General features: G+C 42.2%; 1 protein-coding gene across 4 annotated transcripts in view; it reads left to right on the top strand.

Annotated features, from left to right (window-relative positions):
• LOC102199986 (C-terminal-binding protein 2-like) overlaps positions 1–15837 on the top strand; it is a 78796-nt gene extending 62959 nt beyond the window's left edge. For 2 of the 4 annotated variants that reach the window (XM_005727433.2, XM_005727430.2), the window contains 8 exons: positions 2367–2521; positions 6856–7000; positions 7657–7863; positions 9026–9240; positions 11548–11678; positions 11786–11913; positions 12007–12130; positions 15145–15837. In XM_005727433.2, the coding sequence (XP_005727490.1) occupies positions 2367–2521; positions 6856–7000; positions 7657–7863; positions 9026–9240; positions 11548–11678; positions 11786–11913; positions 12007–12130; positions 15145–15328 (1289 nt within the window). In that variant the 3' untranslated portion in view covers positions 15329–15837. Of the gene's footprint in view, positions 1–2366; positions 2522–6855; positions 7001–7656; positions 7864–9025; positions 9241–11547; positions 11679–11782; positions 11914–12006; positions 12131–12390; positions 12469–15144 lie in introns of all 4 variants that reach the window. The other 2 variants (XM_005727431.2, XM_005727429.2) reach the window with 2 other exon arrangements.
• The last annotated feature ends 3122 nt before the right edge of the window (positions 15838–18959 follow it).

The following is an 18959-nucleotide window of genomic DNA, read 5'->3' as shown; positions in this document are numbered from 1 at the left end:
TCCAGTGTAAAACCCAAACCAAACATGTTGAGCTACATGCTATGTTGTTGTGAGCAGTTCAAAGTAGCTCATGTGTGCAGTCATTGAATTCCCCATGAGTTACTCCTCCTGTTGCATGTGTGCATATGCACTGCATACCTTGACAACATGCGGTCTGAAAAGTGATGCCGCTGTAGAAATGTCTAACGGCCAGCTGGGGGCGACTTTATATGAGTGTATAAAAGTTTGCAAGCAACTGATGCTAATGTTCACTTCATTTATCACCTCATTAAACACTTTCCTGGTGAGTTTATGGTCTCAATCTCTGGTTTCACATCTTATTATTCACAATATTTTTTGTAATTATCTTCCCAGTTGGAGTCAAATAGATGATTAAACAGTTTATGCTTCAGATCTGTCCTTTCAAAAATCCAAGATGGCAGCAGCCAAAACACACAGCTCCATCCATCCATCTGTCCGTCCATTTTCTGCCACTCATTCGGGCTTGGGTCTTGGGGGCAGGACACTAAGCGCCAGCCCACCCTCTACCCAGCTGCTTCCTCCAGCTCTTCCCTTGAGATGCTGAGGCCTTCTCAAACCGACTGAGAGACATAATGTCTACCAAGTGTACTACTTCTGCTCCACAGTCTTCTTCTAGTGGGAACTGCCTGAAATCCCTCACCCAGGAGATGTTCAGTAGGCAGCCCTATCCAATGCCTGAACCACTGCAGCTGGTTCCCTTTGGGTGAGGATCTTGGTCTACTCCTCCTTATCAGTCTCCACCCTCTGGAGGAAGCTCATTTGCTGCCCCTTGTATCCGCAGCCTTATTCTTCTGGTCACCAGTCATAGATGAAAGTGGGAACACTCAACTCGACAGATAAATATTGGACTCTTGGTTTTTCTTGAAATTCTGGAGATTAAGAATCTCTTTTGTAAGAGCAGCCTGGCCTGACAACGGTGGCAATAAACAAGTATGTTTGGTTTTATTTCTGCAAGAGAAACCAGAGCTGCCAGAGAAAAGGGCCCTGCCTGCTTTTGAAACTAGGACCCTCTTGCTGTGAGCCAAGAGTGCTAACCAATGAGCCGCGATGCTGCCAAGCTGCCATGTATTCCAAAAAACAAGAGAAATGCAATATCATTGATAGAGAGCTTCCCCCAACTCTTTGCACGTGCAGGAAGTGTTACCCCCCCACCCCCCAAAAAAATAAAATGCACAGAAATGCCCAGGCTATTTAAACTTTTGCAGAAGTGTTTGGGTTTGTGTCAAACATAGTAACGAGCTGACTGAGAAAATTTATCTCCAGGTCCTTAAAAGAAAAGAAAATACAATTTCAGAAGGCTGTCTTCTATCCAGAATAAAAAAACCCCAAAAAAACAAGCCTGCTGGCGCAGAAATACTGCTGCATGCACGTCTTCCTTTTTTTTTTTTTTTTTTTGCTTTACATTACTCTCTTCTGATCTGCCTGCAGTGCATATGTTAACATGGTGTAGTTGTGGAGGTCACAAACACTGTCCTTGCTATGGAGCAGTTAGAGAGACAGACATAGCGCGAGCAGGCTTGGACGTCCTCACCACCAGCGCAGATGCCACTAAATAAAATATTTCATAATCCTGCCCAAATCCTCTAATCACCATGACAACAGGCAGCAGGGAGCCAGAGAGTGGTGGTGGTGGTGGTGATGGTGTGTGGACCCCCCTCCTCCTTTCTTTTCCCTCCTTTTCCCTCTTTTAACCAGACTTTGGCTCCACACTGTGAGATTGTTTTTCTTAATAGAAGCTGCGCTGTTTTATGATCACCCAAAGAAGAGATCATCGCATTGATTTTCAGGAAAGTGTTTAAAGTAGAACACTCACTTTTTTTTACCCTAACAGGCCACTGTATAGTGTCTCAGTGACCAGCTGCAAACTCCTGGAGAGGAGCATCAAGTTTAAATTGAATTACTGCAGATAGAGTGCTGTCAGAGTCCAGAAGGTACAGATATTCACACAGTGAAGGCCTGCTGGGTTCTGTATGGTGATAGGATAATGGAGGTGATGACCTCACAGGGTGAAAGGACCTGTTGCCTGGAAACAGTGTGGATAACAGCAAGAGACCAGGGGGGTAGTCATATCGCTGGTGTGTGGGTGCGAGTGTGTGATATCGACCAGTGTTGCCAGGTAAGGGAGATGATGACAGTGGTTTAAAGTCAAGTTTAAGTGTATCGATCTCACTCACGTGTGTGTGTGTGTGTGTGTGCCACTGATATCACAGCCCACAAACACACCGGTCCAGCACTTCCCACTGCGACATGGATTTCCCTGCGTTTTCCTGCTTCTTCCTTCGCTCATTTGACGGTGTGTGCCAAACATAAATAATTAACTCCTTCTCCTCTCTGTCTCCCTGCAGGTATTCGGCCCCAGATTATGAACGGGCCTATGCACCCGCGCCCTCTGGTGGCGCTGCTGGATGGGCGCGACTGCACTGTGGAGATGCCCATCCTCAAAGATCTGGCCACCGTGGCTTTCTGTGACGCTCAGTCCACGCAGGAGATACATGAAAAGGTACACCGTCAGATTTCAGAGGGGATTTAATTGACTTTGAACGGGGCATAGTTGTTAGTGCCAGTCTGACTATTTCAGAAACTGGTTATCCGCTGGGATTTTTCCACACGGCGAGCTCTAGGGTTAACAGAAAATGCTCTGATACGAAAACTATCCAGTGAACTGCAGTTCTTTGGGCGAAGTCTTGTTGATTCCAGATGTTAGAGGAGAATGGCCTCGAAGCAGATGGGCTGCAGCAGCAGAAGACCACACCGTGTGCCACTCCTGCAAGCTAAGAACAGGAACAGGGGCTGTAGTTCACACGGACTCGACAAAATAGGACAGTAGATGATTGGAAAAAATGTCACGTGGTCTGATGAGTCTCAGTTTCTTTTTGGATAGTAGGATTTTACTGTAAACAAGATGAAAGCATTGAGCCATCCTCCCTTGTATCAGTGTTTCAGGATGCAATAGTGTTGGCACACTTTGGGACCAGTACTCAATAGTATCTGAGTATTGCTGTTGCTGGCCATGTTAGTCCCATTACACAAATTTCAAATCATCTCAAACTGGCCTTTTGAACTTGACAATAACCAGAGCTCAAACAAGCCATGAACCTTTGGTTTCCCAACACCTTGTCGAATCTGTGCCATTCCGAATTAATGGAGTTCTGAGGGCAAAAGTGGATCAAATCCAGTATTAGCAAGGCACGCTCACTGGCCTAAGTGGCCATTGTGTCTATTATTATTATATTATAATGTATTTTATATTATTATGTTCTAACTGAATAAAGAAGCCCAACATTTTCCATTTCTTTCCTTAGAGATTTGACTCTTCCTCCTCATAATTTCCATATTTTGACATTTAACAGTTTTAAGATGCACTACATATTAGATTTATGTCAGACCAATTATTGACGTTTTCTTGCAAGGTGATGCTCCTCGCTGTAACACTTGTAGAAGCCCCAGTGGCAGTATCTGCAGGAGCACAGACTGTGATACTGACACAGCGTGGACTTTTAATGTTTTTCTTGAAATATTTGCTCTCAGTCGAGTGCAGTAGAATCATCTCTTTCCTCCCTCTCCGTCTCCTCCTCTCTAATGTTTTAATAATATTTCAGCCCACTGGCTTGTTCCACTCTCCCAGTTCAGCTATAATGGTTTCATCACTGACTCTAATCCCACTGGGTGCTGAAGTGCTGCTTTGTTAAATAAGGACGAGGAGGAGGAGGAGGAGGCGGCTGGTAATAGAAATGCAGTATAATTGTTCTCAGCCAGAGTGGGTGAAACATTTGTCTTATTTTACTGTCTATGCACTGGAGCCAGCGAGCAGCAATTTTACAGTCCAAGCTGGAGGGTTTGTGTCTTCACGCTCACAAAGAGGAAAGGAAGCCTTCCAATTCATGCCATGTCAGTTTCAGAGAAAATGCTACCATATTTCAGTTGTTGTAAATGTGTAATGAAAAATGGGTCTGATTGAATTTGTTGAAAACGTTTATGCTTAAAAGAAACCAAACGGTTGATATTTCACCTTATTTTCACCTTACAGACACACACACGACACACAAAAGCGTCCAGTAAGACATTATGAATACATTTCTCACACAGAGGATCCACCTGGGAGTATAGATGCTGGCAACGGTCCCATGACTGTAACTGCGCAGCAGAGGTTAAACACACAAACACACACACACCCTCCGACAACCTCACTACAAGAGCCGAAGCAGTGTCCACACACGTGCACATAAACAAACTCTTAGGGTGCAAACACAAGCATGCTGCCGTCTCTTTCTGTGACTGCCTGGAAGTGAGCAGATGCAGTGTTTGAGTTATGCTCCACTTAAAGACTCCGTACTAAACTGTAGCTCTTGAGCTCTCAATGTGCAACTGCAAGCCTGCAAAAAACACCTCGTCTTCTGCCGAGCACGCGTTAAAAGGAATTTATTAGAAAGTATTTCTGGCGTATTCCCTGGAACAGTGCCGTCCTTGAAAGGACAAAGAAGATCCTTTGGATTTCTGAAGATACAAAGTGGTGCGCTTTAAAAGTGTCTTTGACGTCATTATAAAAGTAACTGCAGCTGATATTCTATTGAAAAGTGATCACTTTTGCAGATATAATTGAGAAAATGATTTTATGTTGGAGAAATGTTAGTTAATTTAGTATTTTTAAGCTTTCGGTTGACAAGTGTTAGGAAAAGTAGGGCATTAAACAAAGATGTTCAGCTATAGTCTTAAAATATATGAGCAGTAAATGTATTATTTAAAAAATTGATTGTGCTTGACTTGATGTGTCTTAGATTTTCTCTGTTCTCTGTATTGTTGTAGGGTCTTTACCATACAATATAAAGCATCTTGAGGCAACTGCCGCTGTGATTGGGAGCTATATAAGTAAAACTGAAGTGAATTGATTTGTTCTTTACATTCATCCCTCCATCAACTCCATCTTCACACTAGCTGCCGATCAGCAATCCTTTTTCCCTTTCCGACACAAAAACTTAACAAACCCCAAGTCCAAAATTCAAAACTTTCCTCTGAAGCCCCAAGCCTGTGATTGCATAACAAGGTGCTTAAAGTGCAGAGGAAAGTGGTCAAATAACTGATTGAAGTTTGCTTCATTGTTGTAGTGAAATGGCTTTTGGAGCTAGAAGCAGCTGCAGGTGATTAACTTAGCTTAGCTTGTTGGTTTAAAGCCAACAATAAGCCTACCGGCACCTCAGAAGCTATGGTCATGTGAAAAAGGAACTACACCCTCTCTCTGTTCTAAGATTTTACAGATTAGGACAGGAATGAAAAGTCATCTGGTTTTGAGTAGGTCATGCAATTAGGTAAATATAACCTGGTGTGAGCAACAGTGCGTGATGTGTTACACAGAAACTAACTTGTTTGGAAGGGTTGCCAGAAGAAAGTCCCTTGTCTCTAAAGGAGCACGGCTTAGGTTTGCAAAGTTCATCTTAAAAAAAACACAAGACGTCTGGAACAATGTTCACAGTGGAGATGTTTGACTACAATGCACAGTACCAATTATAAAGAAAACAAATCAAAGCACTGAATTTCAGCACAAATAACTCGTACAAACGGTGAAGCATGGTGGTGGAGGGGTGATGATTTGGGTCCTGGTCACCTTGCAGTCTTTGAGTCAACCATGAACTCCTCCTTATACAAAAGTATTCTAGATTCTGTGAGGCCATCGTGTTAAAACTGGGTCATGCAACAGGACAACAATCCCTGAAATGGCTGAAATAGAAAATAATCAAGATTCTGCAATGACCTGATTGAAATGTGTGACATATTTACCTAATTTTAAGACCTGATATGGGCCAGCTGATTTGTCAGTGTATCCTGATATATAAAACCTTATGTATCAGAAAGAGGGTGCCGTTTCTTTTTCACATGACTGTAAGTGGCACACGCTTTCATTTGCTAAAGGAGAGATATGTTGGGCTTAGTTTAGTGTAAAGACTGAAAACAGAAATATTCTTCTTCTCACCTTTCAAACACAACTGCAAACATATTTCAAGTTTAATCTCCACACAAATCGAAATGGATTGCAGTAATCACGATCCTTTGCTGTGTTGAAATGCGAAGGAGCACGTGATGTATCAGCTCAGAGCGGCGCTTTTTTAAACAGCCATGAATACCACAGAAAGAAAACGTAATTTTTCTCACAGTTTCCACTTCATGTACACTCAGCTTGTATCCCTGTTTGTCCTTCTCCAGCTGGCCCGCTTTACTCGAGTAATGAGAGCGATGCACGAGGAGAGCTTTAACCTTGAGTTTAGCACCCAGCCCTTCCTTCAGATAGCTCCACTGTGAATGCTCTGTGGAAATTCACGGCTGCGCTGTTCTGGCTCGGCTAGGGTTAATTTAGTTAGCAGGATGTGAATTCAGACCGGTTACTTAACAGCCCTTGGCTTGCAGAATCTACTTGTTTATGCTTTGTGGGTTTCTCAGCAGCTGTCAGTCTACTTTATTGTCCTGCCTGCATCCATTCTAACCTTGTTTGCATACAGTTTGAATGGATGTGTTGTGACAAAAACCAGCTTTGGCAAGCACTCATTGTACAGTAAACACAAAGGCAATCACTCATATTTTAGTGCACATATAAACAATCCATTTGCATTTAGATGAAGAATAGCGGACATAAACTTTGGGAAGATGGGAGGTAGCGAGAGCACGCATATTCATGTTGGCTGTTACAGAAGAGCCATCTGAATATCAGTGCCGGGTTGAGGATGATTAAGAACAGTAATGACATTGGGGTAGCAATATAAATGCAGATGAAAATGTTCAACTAATAATGGCTGTGGACATAAGCAGTGATGATGATGAGGCCTTATCCTCTCTGATGTCCCCCAGGTGCTGAATGAGGCCGTAGGGGCCATGATGTACCACACCATCACCCTGACCAGAGAGGACTTGGAGAAGTTCAAGGCGCTGCGCATCATCATTCGCATCGGCAGCGGCTACGACAACATCGACATCAAGGCTGCCGGGGAGCTCGGTGAGACTGAGGGACAGATGCACACGAAAGATGAGCGTTGCGAGCAGGGCGGCTCAGGCGCGGAGCGTAATCACGCGGCGTGAATAATGAAGGAGCCTATCTGCTTGTGTGGCTAGCTCATTCACTACAAAGAGAAAACATAAAGGATGATTCATCAAGTGGAAAATATGCATCGCGGAGGAGGACCAAATCAAACTCTGCTCGCGATGTTTGCGCGACACATATGTACAGGAGTTTACTGTAAACAGTAGATGTAACAGAGCTAATTTCACATGCAGAGCAGCTGCTCCGACTGATATCAAACTCTCCCTGTGATTCCCATTTGGCCCCGTCGGCATATGTTTGGTATGAGAACAGGATTTGTGTGATATCCTAATTATTGTCATTTGCGCTCCTATATTTCAGTACGCTGCCAGTCTTTTGGTGGGCATAATTAGCAATTAGAACGATCCTCTTATCATTCATATTTCAGTTTTATACACAGCGGGATTTTATTCTGTAGTAAGTCGTAAAGACGGAGAAATATCCTGCCATTTATTTCGTAAAATAAAATACTAGCAAATGGATCTCTCTCTCTCTCCAAAGCAGTGACAGTAATCTGTGAAGCAATATTGTTACAGCAGTAGTCGACTAAATTGCTATCTCTTCTTGTCCAGGCATTGCAGTGTGTAATATTCCCTCAGCGGCCGTAGAAGAAACAGCAGACTCGACGCTTTGTCACATCCTTAACCTGTACCGGCGAAACACCTGGCTGTACCAGGCTCTTCGGGAGGGCACGCGGGTCCAGAGCGTGGAGCAGATCCGGGAGGTGGCGTCAGGAGCAGCCAGGATCCGAGGAGAGACGTTGGGCCTGATCGGATTTGGTAAGTTGCTTGTTCTGGGTTTTATTGCAGAAAGCGTGCAGAGCTGAAAAGTGCATATTGAATGATTAGCCACAGCATTGAAACCAATGATACAGACCACCTGTCAAAAAAAAACCACAAATATTTTCGAAATCTGTCAAAAACATGTTTAAAACTTAAAATTATATTGTTATTTTTTAACCACAAAACAAACTGAATCCAATTCTCTGCATAACATCAGACCTGTTATTTGTTATTTGGCATCTTATTTTAAAAAAAAAAGAGTCTACTTTTCTACTTTTATGTAAATACATATTGAATATTCACAAATAACAATGACAATTATATTTTAGGTTTAAAAATATCGTTTTAATTAAAGAGCTTGGACATACTGATAGATTATTCATCACAGATTCATTACAAAATAATTTTTGGTAATTACCAGTACTGTTAGTGCAACTTTGGAACAATTCTTGCATTAAGTTTTGGTCTAATACATTTGGTAAGCTCTGTAGGTCAAGTAAATAACAATGATTATTTAGTTACAACTGCAAAAATGCTGAAAAACTTTCATGTTGGCTCTGAAAGAGAAGTAAAAAAACACATATCCCTCTATAACTGGAGAACGTCGTCCTCTATCCACTGCCCAAAGCAAATTCAGTAGACACATGAGCACCCAAACTTTAAGAAAGGCGGGCTGGTTGGATGAACCTTAACCCGAGATGAGAACAGACGTCAGTGTGATTCTCCGGGCAGTGTTCGACTGGGAAACCTCGAGTTCCAGCATTTGTGTGGATGTTCTTTGACACATACTATCTATTTGTCTAACAGTACCAAACTTCTTCATAGCTAGTGTATTCCCCAAGGACACTAGCTTCTTTTAGCAGGTGCACCCTGCCTCACTGCATAATTTTATAGAACAACTTGCCCAGATCCCACCACAATGTGCGTCTTACACAGATTAAAGGATCTGCTTCCTCCTGTGCATGACCCATCAGGACACCTTCAGAGTTTGATATTATATAATAGGCACTGAACACAAAGTATAGCAGAAGCTAATGATAATATTTTAATGTCTGACCTGAATTCCTGTCAATACATTAAGCAGCTGCCGACACATTTCACTAACACCTATTAACAGTAAGGTTAGTTGATGCTCTTTCTCCTCTCGTGGCCGCCTCAGGTCGTTCAGGCCAGGCAGTGGCCATGCGGGCCAAGGCGTTTGGCTTCAACGTGATCTTCTACGACCCCTACCTCCAGGACGGCTTGGAGCGCTCGCTGGGCGTGCAGCGAGTCTATACTCTCCAGGACCTGCTCTACCAGAGCGACTGCGTCTCCCTGCACTGCAACCTGAACGAACACAACCACCACCTCATCAACGACTTCACCATCAAACAGGTGGGGGGACCGGGAAATTCTGACATGAGGTAAAGGGAGATTGTCTCGCCTTGGCAGGAGCGCTTTCTCCTTGAGGCTGGTAGGACAGCTTCAGACCAGCAGCCGAGTCAGCCAGCCTTGGGTTTATCTAGACTGCCAGCGCTCCTTTGTTGGCAACTTAAAATAACAGGCTGTTAAAGCGAGCTTTTAATGAGTGCTAGGATCAAGCAAAGAAACACAGGTGTTTGGACAATCTCTGAATTCTGATTATATATTTGGGAGTGGATGGTGGTGGAACATGATTCTGAGTTTTTTTTTTCTTTAGAGTGGTGGGTGGTGGAGGCACAAATCTCTGGGAGGACTGTGTCAGGAAGGGGCGTAAAAATCTGTGACAAATCAAATATGCGGATCCATCTGCATCTGTAAAGTGGTAGGCAGGGGGTGTTAACATAATCAGGCTGTTCTTCCATGTTGTTTCTGTCCTTTTGTAGCTTTCTAGTGTCTCCCAAACACTGCCAGAGTATATGTGAGTATGTGGGTGTAGGAGCATGTGCAGTCAAAGTCTGGTCTGGTGCATGTTTTTCACAAACCATATACAGTACATTTATAGGACAGAAAATATATTTTTATTTTTTAAATGCTAATGAAATTAAATAGTTCTGACCCAAATAGAACACAGTAACTTGACTTTCTTATATATTTAATAAACTCTTTTTTAGCAGTATAACACATGTCTTGTCAAGTTTTTGTCTCTGTAGCACTAAGAATACAAGAAGCGTCTCTACAGTCTTTTCCTGGTCACTGCTGCCACCTATAGAACTTAACCTGTACTGCAAACGTACAGAAGCGCATATTAGTACTTGTGTTTATCTTACAGAAACAAAAATTGAGCTGTTTGATCTTAAGCATTATCATGAATGCAGCCAACTTGCACATTTGTCATATTTATATGGTTCAGATCATTTAAAGATTTTAATATTAGACAAAGTTCTCCTTAGTAAATCAGAAAAGCAGTGTTTAAGTGATGATTTCCACCCTCAACCCCCAGTCTTTTCACTAGACACACCCACATCTGATTCCTGCCAGTTCTGCTGAATCAAGAATCACATAAATAGAACCTGTCTGACCAAGTGAATTAGGCGAAAAAATCTAAAAGAAAAATCCAAAACCCCACACATCACACCATGCTCTGCAGAAACTCTCACTCGGGCCACACTCTAAAGATAAAAACTCAGAATCATGTTCCACCACCATTCGCTCCCACATCTTGCAGTCTGGAAAGGGTTAAAAAGCCATTTCTAGGGCTTTAGAACTCCAGCGAACCGCAGAGAGAGTCATTATCCACAAATGGAGAAAATTTGGAAGAGTGGTGAAACTTCCCAGGCGTGGTCAACCTACCTAAATTACTGCAAGAATAATTTTGAAGAGAACCCAGGACAACATCTAAAGAACTGCAGGCATTGTGTGCCTCAGAGTTCATGATTCAACAATAAGAAAGAGACTGGGCAAAAAAAAAGACATCCATGGGAGACTTCAAGGAGAAAGCCACTGCTTACCAAAAAGAATGCTTGCGAACAAACATCCTGATGATCCCTTTTTGAAAGGTTTGAGTCCCACTCAATAAAAGAACCATCATAGCAACAGTCAAACATGGTGGTGGTAGTGTGATGGTCTGGGGCTGATTTGCTGCTTCAGGACCTGGGTGATTTGCTGTAGTAGGTGGAACCATGAATTCCTTCCTCTGCCAGAAAATCCTGAAGTGGAATATCCAGCTATCAATTTAAGCCCTGCAGCTCATGCACACTTGGGTTATGCAGAAGTTCAGTGATGTGAAGCACATCAGGAAGTCAGACTCTGACTGGTTTTGCAGTGGCCGGGTCACAGTCCAGACTTAAATGTGATTGAGGTGTTTTGGAATGACTTTAAAAAGCCTGTTGATGTTCAAAAATCCTCCAATGTGGCTGAATTAAAGCAATCCTGCAAAGAAGAGTGGACCAAAATTCCTCCACAACAATGTGAAAGACTCAATATCAGTTATCACAAACACTCGATTGCAGGAATAATTTTTTCACATAGGAGCCAGGTAGATTTTTTACCTTAATAACTGAAATCATCACATAAAAGCAATTGAATTTGAAGGCATCGGTGTCATTTACGTGTCCCGTTTTATTATTAACAGAAGCCTTGTTTTTGCTTCCCGTGCAGCATTGAGCCAGTGACAGCAGCCCTCTGTGTGTGCCATCACAAAAGCACGCATGCTGTTATTTGTTGAAGTGAGACATTTTTATCGAGAGATGAACACTGAATGCTGCGCTGCTCTGTGTGTAGATGCGTCAAGGTGCTTTCTTGGTCAACTGTGCACGTGGGGGTCTAGTGGATGAGAAGGCTTTGGCTCAGGCCCTGAAAGAAGGAAGGATACGGGGCGCCGCCTTGGACGTCCATGAGTCAGAACCTTTCAGGTGCTTTCAGCATCATCCTTTGTTTATAAGTTCAGTTCAATAGAAATAATGTTTTCTTCCTCTTGTATTTAACTTCCCCGTTTCTGTCTTTATTTGCTGCTCAGCAGTTTTTCCCAAGGTCCGCTAAAAGACGCCCCCAACTTGATCTGCACACCCCACACTGCCTGGTACAGCGAGCAGGCATCGCTGGAGATGAGAGAGGCCGCTGCCACAGAAATTCGCAGAGCCATAACCGGTACCGACACGTCTTAGATGGCACACATTCCCACGCTCGCTCTCAAATTTCTCATTTCTCTGCTCACCATAGCTCAATCTCGCCCCGACACAGGTCGTATTCCCGAGAGCCTCCGAAACTGCGTCAACAAAGAGTTCTTTGTTACCACGGCGCCTTGGGGAATGATGGAGCAGCAGCAGCCTCAAGTTCACCCGGAGATCAATGGTGCCGCCTACAGGTAGGAGGTGGATTTATGTGAGCCCAGCATAACGCAGAGATCACCTGTCATTTTGAGCGCCTGCAGTAGTGAGGTTTAATACGTGGGGGAGGGGTAGCTTAAATATTCATATGTGTGTTTGTAACAATTCTGCATAATAGGCTGGGTCCTAGTTTTTGTGGCGTATTTATACATAGAACTTGGCCCAAATTAATGAATCCCATGTTAAGTTCTCAGTCTCTATATTGTCTAAACCAGACTGAACTGCTTCTCTCACACAGCCGAGTGAACCAAACCATGGTACAGGCCATAGCAACGGGGGGAATGCAGGACAAATTATATACCTAATTCCCAACCAGGTAAATGAATACCATCACTGCTGGCCAACAGGCCAGGGCAAATGAATAACATCATGAATAAAACCCCTGTGAAACCTGTAGCCTTTTTCTGCCTCTCACTCTAACCTCCCTGTTCTGTAACTGTACCCACTCTACCCAGCATCCCATCGATTCCCCCGGCTCGCCCTCCCCTCCCTGAAGTAGTGGAAAGCAGTACACAGGGTCACTCTAATGTTTGATGTTTTGTTTTGTTTTTTGTAAGGAAGTGGTACATCTGTAGTCATGTATGTGGACTGAGTAGAAAAAGGCGCCATTACTCTTACAGTTCATGAGGGAAGACTGAAAGCAGGAAGTTGGGGGGAGAATAAAAGTTCTAGAAAGGGATTTGGCGGAGAAATCTTAATTTATAATATTTATTTGTGATTTTGTTTGCAGTGAGCGTTTTCCCCCCACATTTCCCCGCCCTATAATAAAGGATCAATTCACCCAAACTGCTGTATTAATTTTTTCTGGGAGGAGCTATAACCAGTTCACTGAAATCTTAAATCCTAAAATCTGATCAAATAAAAAAGGTTCACACTGCAGGTAAAAGTGGACACAAATCTAATTCTTTCTTTTTTTTCAGAACAGCACCAAACACACAGAATCAGATATTTTCCAGTTTAATTTAGGGCCATTTCCATATGTGTTTTGCTACGCGGTGAGCACAGCCAACACTAAAACCTGCCATAAGAGGTAGTCAGCCTGCTCTCATCAAGTCTGTGATTGAATGAGGTCAAGTTGGCAATTACATGAAATCTATTTCTATCTACAGAGAGAAACTCACATTTAAATGTTACTGTTATCTCAGGCATGAGATATGAGGCTATTTAGTGTTCCTACAGTAGTTTTGTTGTTCTATGTTACATGCCTACGTTTAAATTCTGTTTTATATTTATTCTAGTGCTGTCAGTGTTAATCTCGTTAAAATGACGTTAACGCCATAACCGCATTAACGCGATTAACTCTCTGTTAGTGAGTTAACGCAGATCGCCCCGTGCGTGGGGCTGCATGGCGTTAGCGCGGTTAGCTCGTTAACGGACGTTAATGCGTTTATGGCGTTAACGTCATGTTCGCGAGATTAACGCTGACAGCACTAATTTAATCTTTAATTTAATCTTTAATCTCACACACACAACCGATTAATTTAACTGAATGGATCACACACTCACCTCAAAAATGGTTGTTTTTGCATTCTGGACAATTCCCGACAAGGTTTAGCCACTTTTTTTTTTTTTTTTTTTTAAAGAAGCTGGATCTGATTACATCCATATTGAATACTAAGGCTCTGCAGTGTGAACGCAGCCTATCTCTCCTGTTTTGTTGTTGTCATGGGGTTTTTGTTTGTTTGTTTGTTTGTTTGTAGTTTGGGCGAATGACCCTTTTAGTTCAGATAAGATCCCCTGACATTATCATTTAGAGTTGTGGTCAGAAGTGTACATGCACTCATCATGAGCATGAATGTCATGGTAATTTGGGGCTTTTAAAGATTTATTTTTCCAGGTTGGAATCATTGTGCATCTTTAATGACTCTTAAAAAAAAGCCAAAACAAGAACGTTCCAGTTTAAATTGATTTTGGATTTTCTCTAAGACACACAAAAGTATACATGGTTTTCAGAAGGCCAGTCCAGAAGCGTAATGCTGGAGGTCGTCCTCCTCCGTCATTATTCTATCCGGTTTGTTCGATGTTCTAGCACCACTGGCAGCAAAACAGCTTCAGAGTGTGATGTTGAAAGCCTCACCTTCACTTCTTAAAAGATACCTCACGTCACTGTGGCCAAATAAGATCAATCTGTGTCTCGTCTGATCATAAAACGTTTCTTAAGGAGCCATTCTGCATCCTGTGTGGGCAACGGCAAATTTAAGTCGAGCTTGAAGGTGCCATTTTTTTTGCACAGGAGCTTCTTTCTTAGTCAACGCCTTCTGGGTCCAGTGGGATTCAGCCTTGGTGGTTCCTGGGCTTTTTCTGAACATCCTGACCAATTTGGGTCTTCTTCCAGGCCTCAGCAAAGTGGTGACACAACTGAATAAGTTCTGATCCATAAATGTTGATGCTCTTAATAATCTGCAGTTATTTGGAAATGACTTCACTAGACAATTCCAACTCTAACTGTAGAAATCTGCAGTTCTCTTTCTCAGATCTTCACTCAGTTCCTTGGGCTTTCCATTTGCTCCGATCAATCCAGTGAATGATGTCAAACAAATCCTTTCAGATCCCGATCACCAACGACAAATAAACAGCCTTTGGCCTCGTCAAGTTAAAGCTTGGAGCTTCTTTAATAAGTAGAGCCATTGGCACCACTTGTATGCACTTGTAGCCCCAAAGTACCATGACATTAATCCCAGGATGATGCTCCTGTACCACTTGTACCATTATTGGACATTTTTAAGCTGATGTTACTCAGTAAGTTCACTGCATATCAGTTAAGTTTCTGTTGGTTTATTTGCATCCTCAGTGCGTCATCGTGCATTACTTATTTCACATTACGTTTTTAATCATGATTTTTTTTTTTTACATGCAGTTTCATACAGAAATGATCCTGAGTAACAAATATTAGTTTTTTATGGAGAAAAAAAGTGTAAAATGTGGAAAAATAACACTTATTAAAAGGTTAGCTCCTTAACATATCTGCTGATCACGCTTTATCTATCTCCAGATTTCCTCCTGGCGTGGTGGGCGTCGCCCCCGGTGGGATTCCCGGACCTATGGAGGGGTTGGTTGCCGGGGGAGTTCCCATCGCCCACACCCTGCCCCCTGGCACCCATCCGTCACAGGCCACCTCCCCCAACCAGCCCTCCAAACACGGCGACCCCATGAGAGAGCACATGACTGAGCCGTAGGACTGCTGCTGTAGCTGAGAAGAGGAGGAAACTAAAAATTGATGTAAACTAAAAAAACAAACAAACAAACCCAGCGACCTAACAACTCAACCATCCGACTATACGTACGCTTGATTTCAGCCATCCGAACCTACCAGCAGACTGCCTGCCGGGCAACGTTTCACACTTTTTCTTCTTCTTCTTTTTTTTTTTTTTGTGAAACCACTAAGTGAGGACAGTGGACGTTAATACACAAATGAGCTGCCGCACGGATCTGAAATCTCCCCTCCCTTCATATCTTTTATCTTCATTCCTTCTCGATTTACACAATACTTTTTGTTTTAGTATATTTTAGGGAGATTTCCTCCTGACTTATGGGACACGTTGACAGTAGCCACGTGCAGGATGGAAACCCTCCCCTCAAGCTCAACAGGGCGACCCTGTTTCCTTCAGTCGCGCCCATTTCAGCACAAACATACCCTGTGTTTTGTTTTGTTTTTCTTAGACTTTCTTCTTTTTATCCTATATTACTGTGTTTCTGTTCTTCAGTGTGTGAAAATGAACAGATTTACAGTTTTCAGACAAGAAAAGAAAAACAAACTGCACTCCATCTTTGCCGGCTAGAGGCCGCCTGAGTGAAGAGATGGGATGCGGGGCAGTAGATGTGGAAAAATCATCCTTTCAAACCAAAAAGGAGGAAATATAAAGAATAAAAAATGGCAGGCTTTCATGGTTAAATATCGTACATGGACCGCGTCACTTAAATTATGTATTCCTGTTGTAACTTTTCCAAACTCTGCTGAACTGAGGTACTTTTATTTAGTTAAAGTGGCGAACAGTGTCCCAAATATTATCTGTTTGCATCCAAAGGACCTTTGGAGAAAAAGAAAAAAGCTTCTGAAGTATGACAGCTTTTGGAAAAACAAAAACAGCAAATCTCTTACTGACTCAGGAACAATATAATAACCTTCAATTCTGTCCAAAAAGGAATAGAAAAAAGTTTAAAAAAAGAAAATAGGTCTTGATTACTGCTCCTCACGTCTCCACGTCTTTCTCCATTGTGGTATTTTTTATATATCAAATGTACATTTTTTGATGTTCAAGCTTTTCACTCCTGTTAGATTTGTATTGCCTTGTTAAATGTTCATATAATCGTAGTCTGATGTGACCAACCGCGTCCTCTCCTCCTTATAGTTTCTTCCTCCTTGTTTTTCTGCTCTAATGAAAGCCAGCTGTGGCGCCCTCGGAGGCGCCGAGCCCTCTCGGAACAACGGCAGCCACGTTCATTCCCTTTAGCCCCGTGACGTTAGCAAGAGGCGGCTGCTCGCAGATTGTTTGGTTTTTAGTGTGAGTATTTGTATTTGTTTCTTGTACAAGGTGAACATATAGCATACAGTGCAGCTGGAACCAATAAATAAAACTTACTGTTCTGATTGATCGATTGGCTCCGTGGAAGGTTTTTTGGTTTGCTTTTTATATTGTAAGGTAAAGACCTTACTGTTGTACAGTCAGATGACTTTGTATTAGGAAGCACTTGGCAATGGTGGGAAGGAAAAACTCCCTTTAACAGAAAGAAAACTGCAGCAGCAGCGCTCTCAGGGATTGCCAGCCAACTGCTACGATCAGGTAGATATGAAGGGGAGAGCAAAGGACACACTGTGATCACGCTACAGTTTTTGTCAAATTTCAACAAAATTGTTTTCTTGATTGTTATGACAGAAGCACGGTAACTGCCGTCACAGTTCCATCACAGTGTTAGATGTATTGCCTGAAACTGCTTTTCCCTAAATCACCGACTGTTCATCCAAACAGTGAACAGTGAAGGGATAAAACATTCAAGTACTATAAAAATTGTCCAAATATCCCTGCCAGTCTCCTCTGGCTGCACAGCTTGTCACTTTGTTCTAGGTTCTAGCCATGGCTCACTTCAATCCATTTATCTTAAGTGCAAAATTCAAATTAGCCCATAATGTATATGCGTTTATATGTATATTAAAAAAAGAAATCTTCCTCTCACCCCCTGGGGGGTGGTATGTTTGTGATAATGAAGCTTGGGCCCTCGATCCGAGTCCTGGGACTTTAATGGGTTCTGCCTTTCTAAGGTTCTGGGATCACATTGAACTTGACTTTCCACATCTGCTCCAGTTGTTCCTTAAGTTCCTGTTATGTCATTACGGTCTTTGAAATAATTGGGCGGGGGTTCAAATCCCAGTCAGTGCTTGCATCCAGTAATGGTACCCAGGTTAGCCTCCCCCCATGCTACACATGCCACTACCCTCTGATACAGGGGTGTCAAACATAAGGCTCTGATCTAATCCACCAGACCTTATGTGCTCCTTCATATTTGACCACAGAGTTTGACCTTTTAACTGTTTTCTGTAAATTAATGGAAACTTTATATTTGAAACTACAATAACTTAAGATGGACCTTCAATTCACCTGGTTTTAGTTCCACTAGAGGGCGCTGTAACCTGAACACATGACAAAAGCTTCAGAAAGTAGGTCCAATTTAAAAAAAAAAAAAAATACAAAAAATACAAAAAAAGTGACACACTTAAACCCGTGGACATGTTGAGGACATCATTAGCTGATAAATGAAGTGACAGGAAGCGTTTTAGTTGGACATTCAAAAAGGTTCTTTTATTTAATTTTTTTCCTTATTTTTGCCCATTTCTTTGTGTTACACTCTGTTTAGCGAAGTCACGCCTAAATCCACAAACCATCGTAGTCACAACTGCAACTATTGCATAAATACAAAGCAACATACAGGTGATGCTCAAAAACGTGTATGACTTGAATGAAACACAAAGAGGTTACAGAGTGCGATGGCGAGAGGAAACAAGATGCAAACACTCACAGCAAAAAGAGAGAGAAAGGAACAACTTTTTTTTCTTTTTCTGTCAGCTTTGGTTTTACGTGTTGAAATCTGTCACTAATCAAATAAAAGTGGGTTCACATGATGACAACAAACGGGCTTTACAGAGGCAGCGATGTCACGTGTACCATGAGGGTGACCTCCACAACACAGGCTGTAAGGAAGGTGGGTGCAAACAGGAGCTACAAGACAGCGATTAGACAAGCGTGACTCAGAGTGGGTGGGGGGTGGGGTTATGTCCACACTCACCTGCCCAGAAAAAATAAAAGCACCAGGTTTTAGGCATCCATATGAGGTACTAAAAACCATACGCAAGAAACCCAAGTAAACTTTTTCATTGATGGTTATGATTGGTTCTTTCCTCGCGGCAACAGTGTTTCTGTGCAATGTGTCTTCATCAAGATTGAATCATTAACAAAACCACAAAAAAGAGAGAAAATAATATACAGAAAGCTCTTATTAGCTCAAATAAGTTTCCAAACAATAAATATGTAGAATAAATTCATAGAAGATAAAACACACACACACGACTTCAATCAGTCTGAAAAAGGTAAACCAAGAGATCCAACATGAACGTTAGTGCGCTAAAACTTAGTGAGTGTAGATTTGACTTGTGAAGGGAACATCTCCCTTTTCAAGAGCTTCATATGTGACCTCAATTCAAGCAATGATACTGTATTTATATAGAAATGTTTTAATAAATGTGCAGTGCTTAGTATTAAGGATTAAAGTCATTTGTGATTACAGAATCTCATTTTTTTCATTAATCTTCTGGAG

Source organism: Pundamilia nyererei, unplaced genomic scaffold (assembly GCF_000239375.1).
Source record: "Pundamilia nyererei isolate P.nyererei 1_Seehausen unplaced genomic scaffold, PunNye1.0 scaffold00024, whole genome shotgun sequence".
Classification (NCBI taxonomy): Eukaryota; Metazoa; Chordata; class Actinopteri; order Cichliformes; family Cichlidae; genus Pundamilia; species Pundamilia nyererei.
Note: the sequence above shows the minus strand (reverse complement) of the source record. Positions and strands in the feature narration are given on the sequence as shown.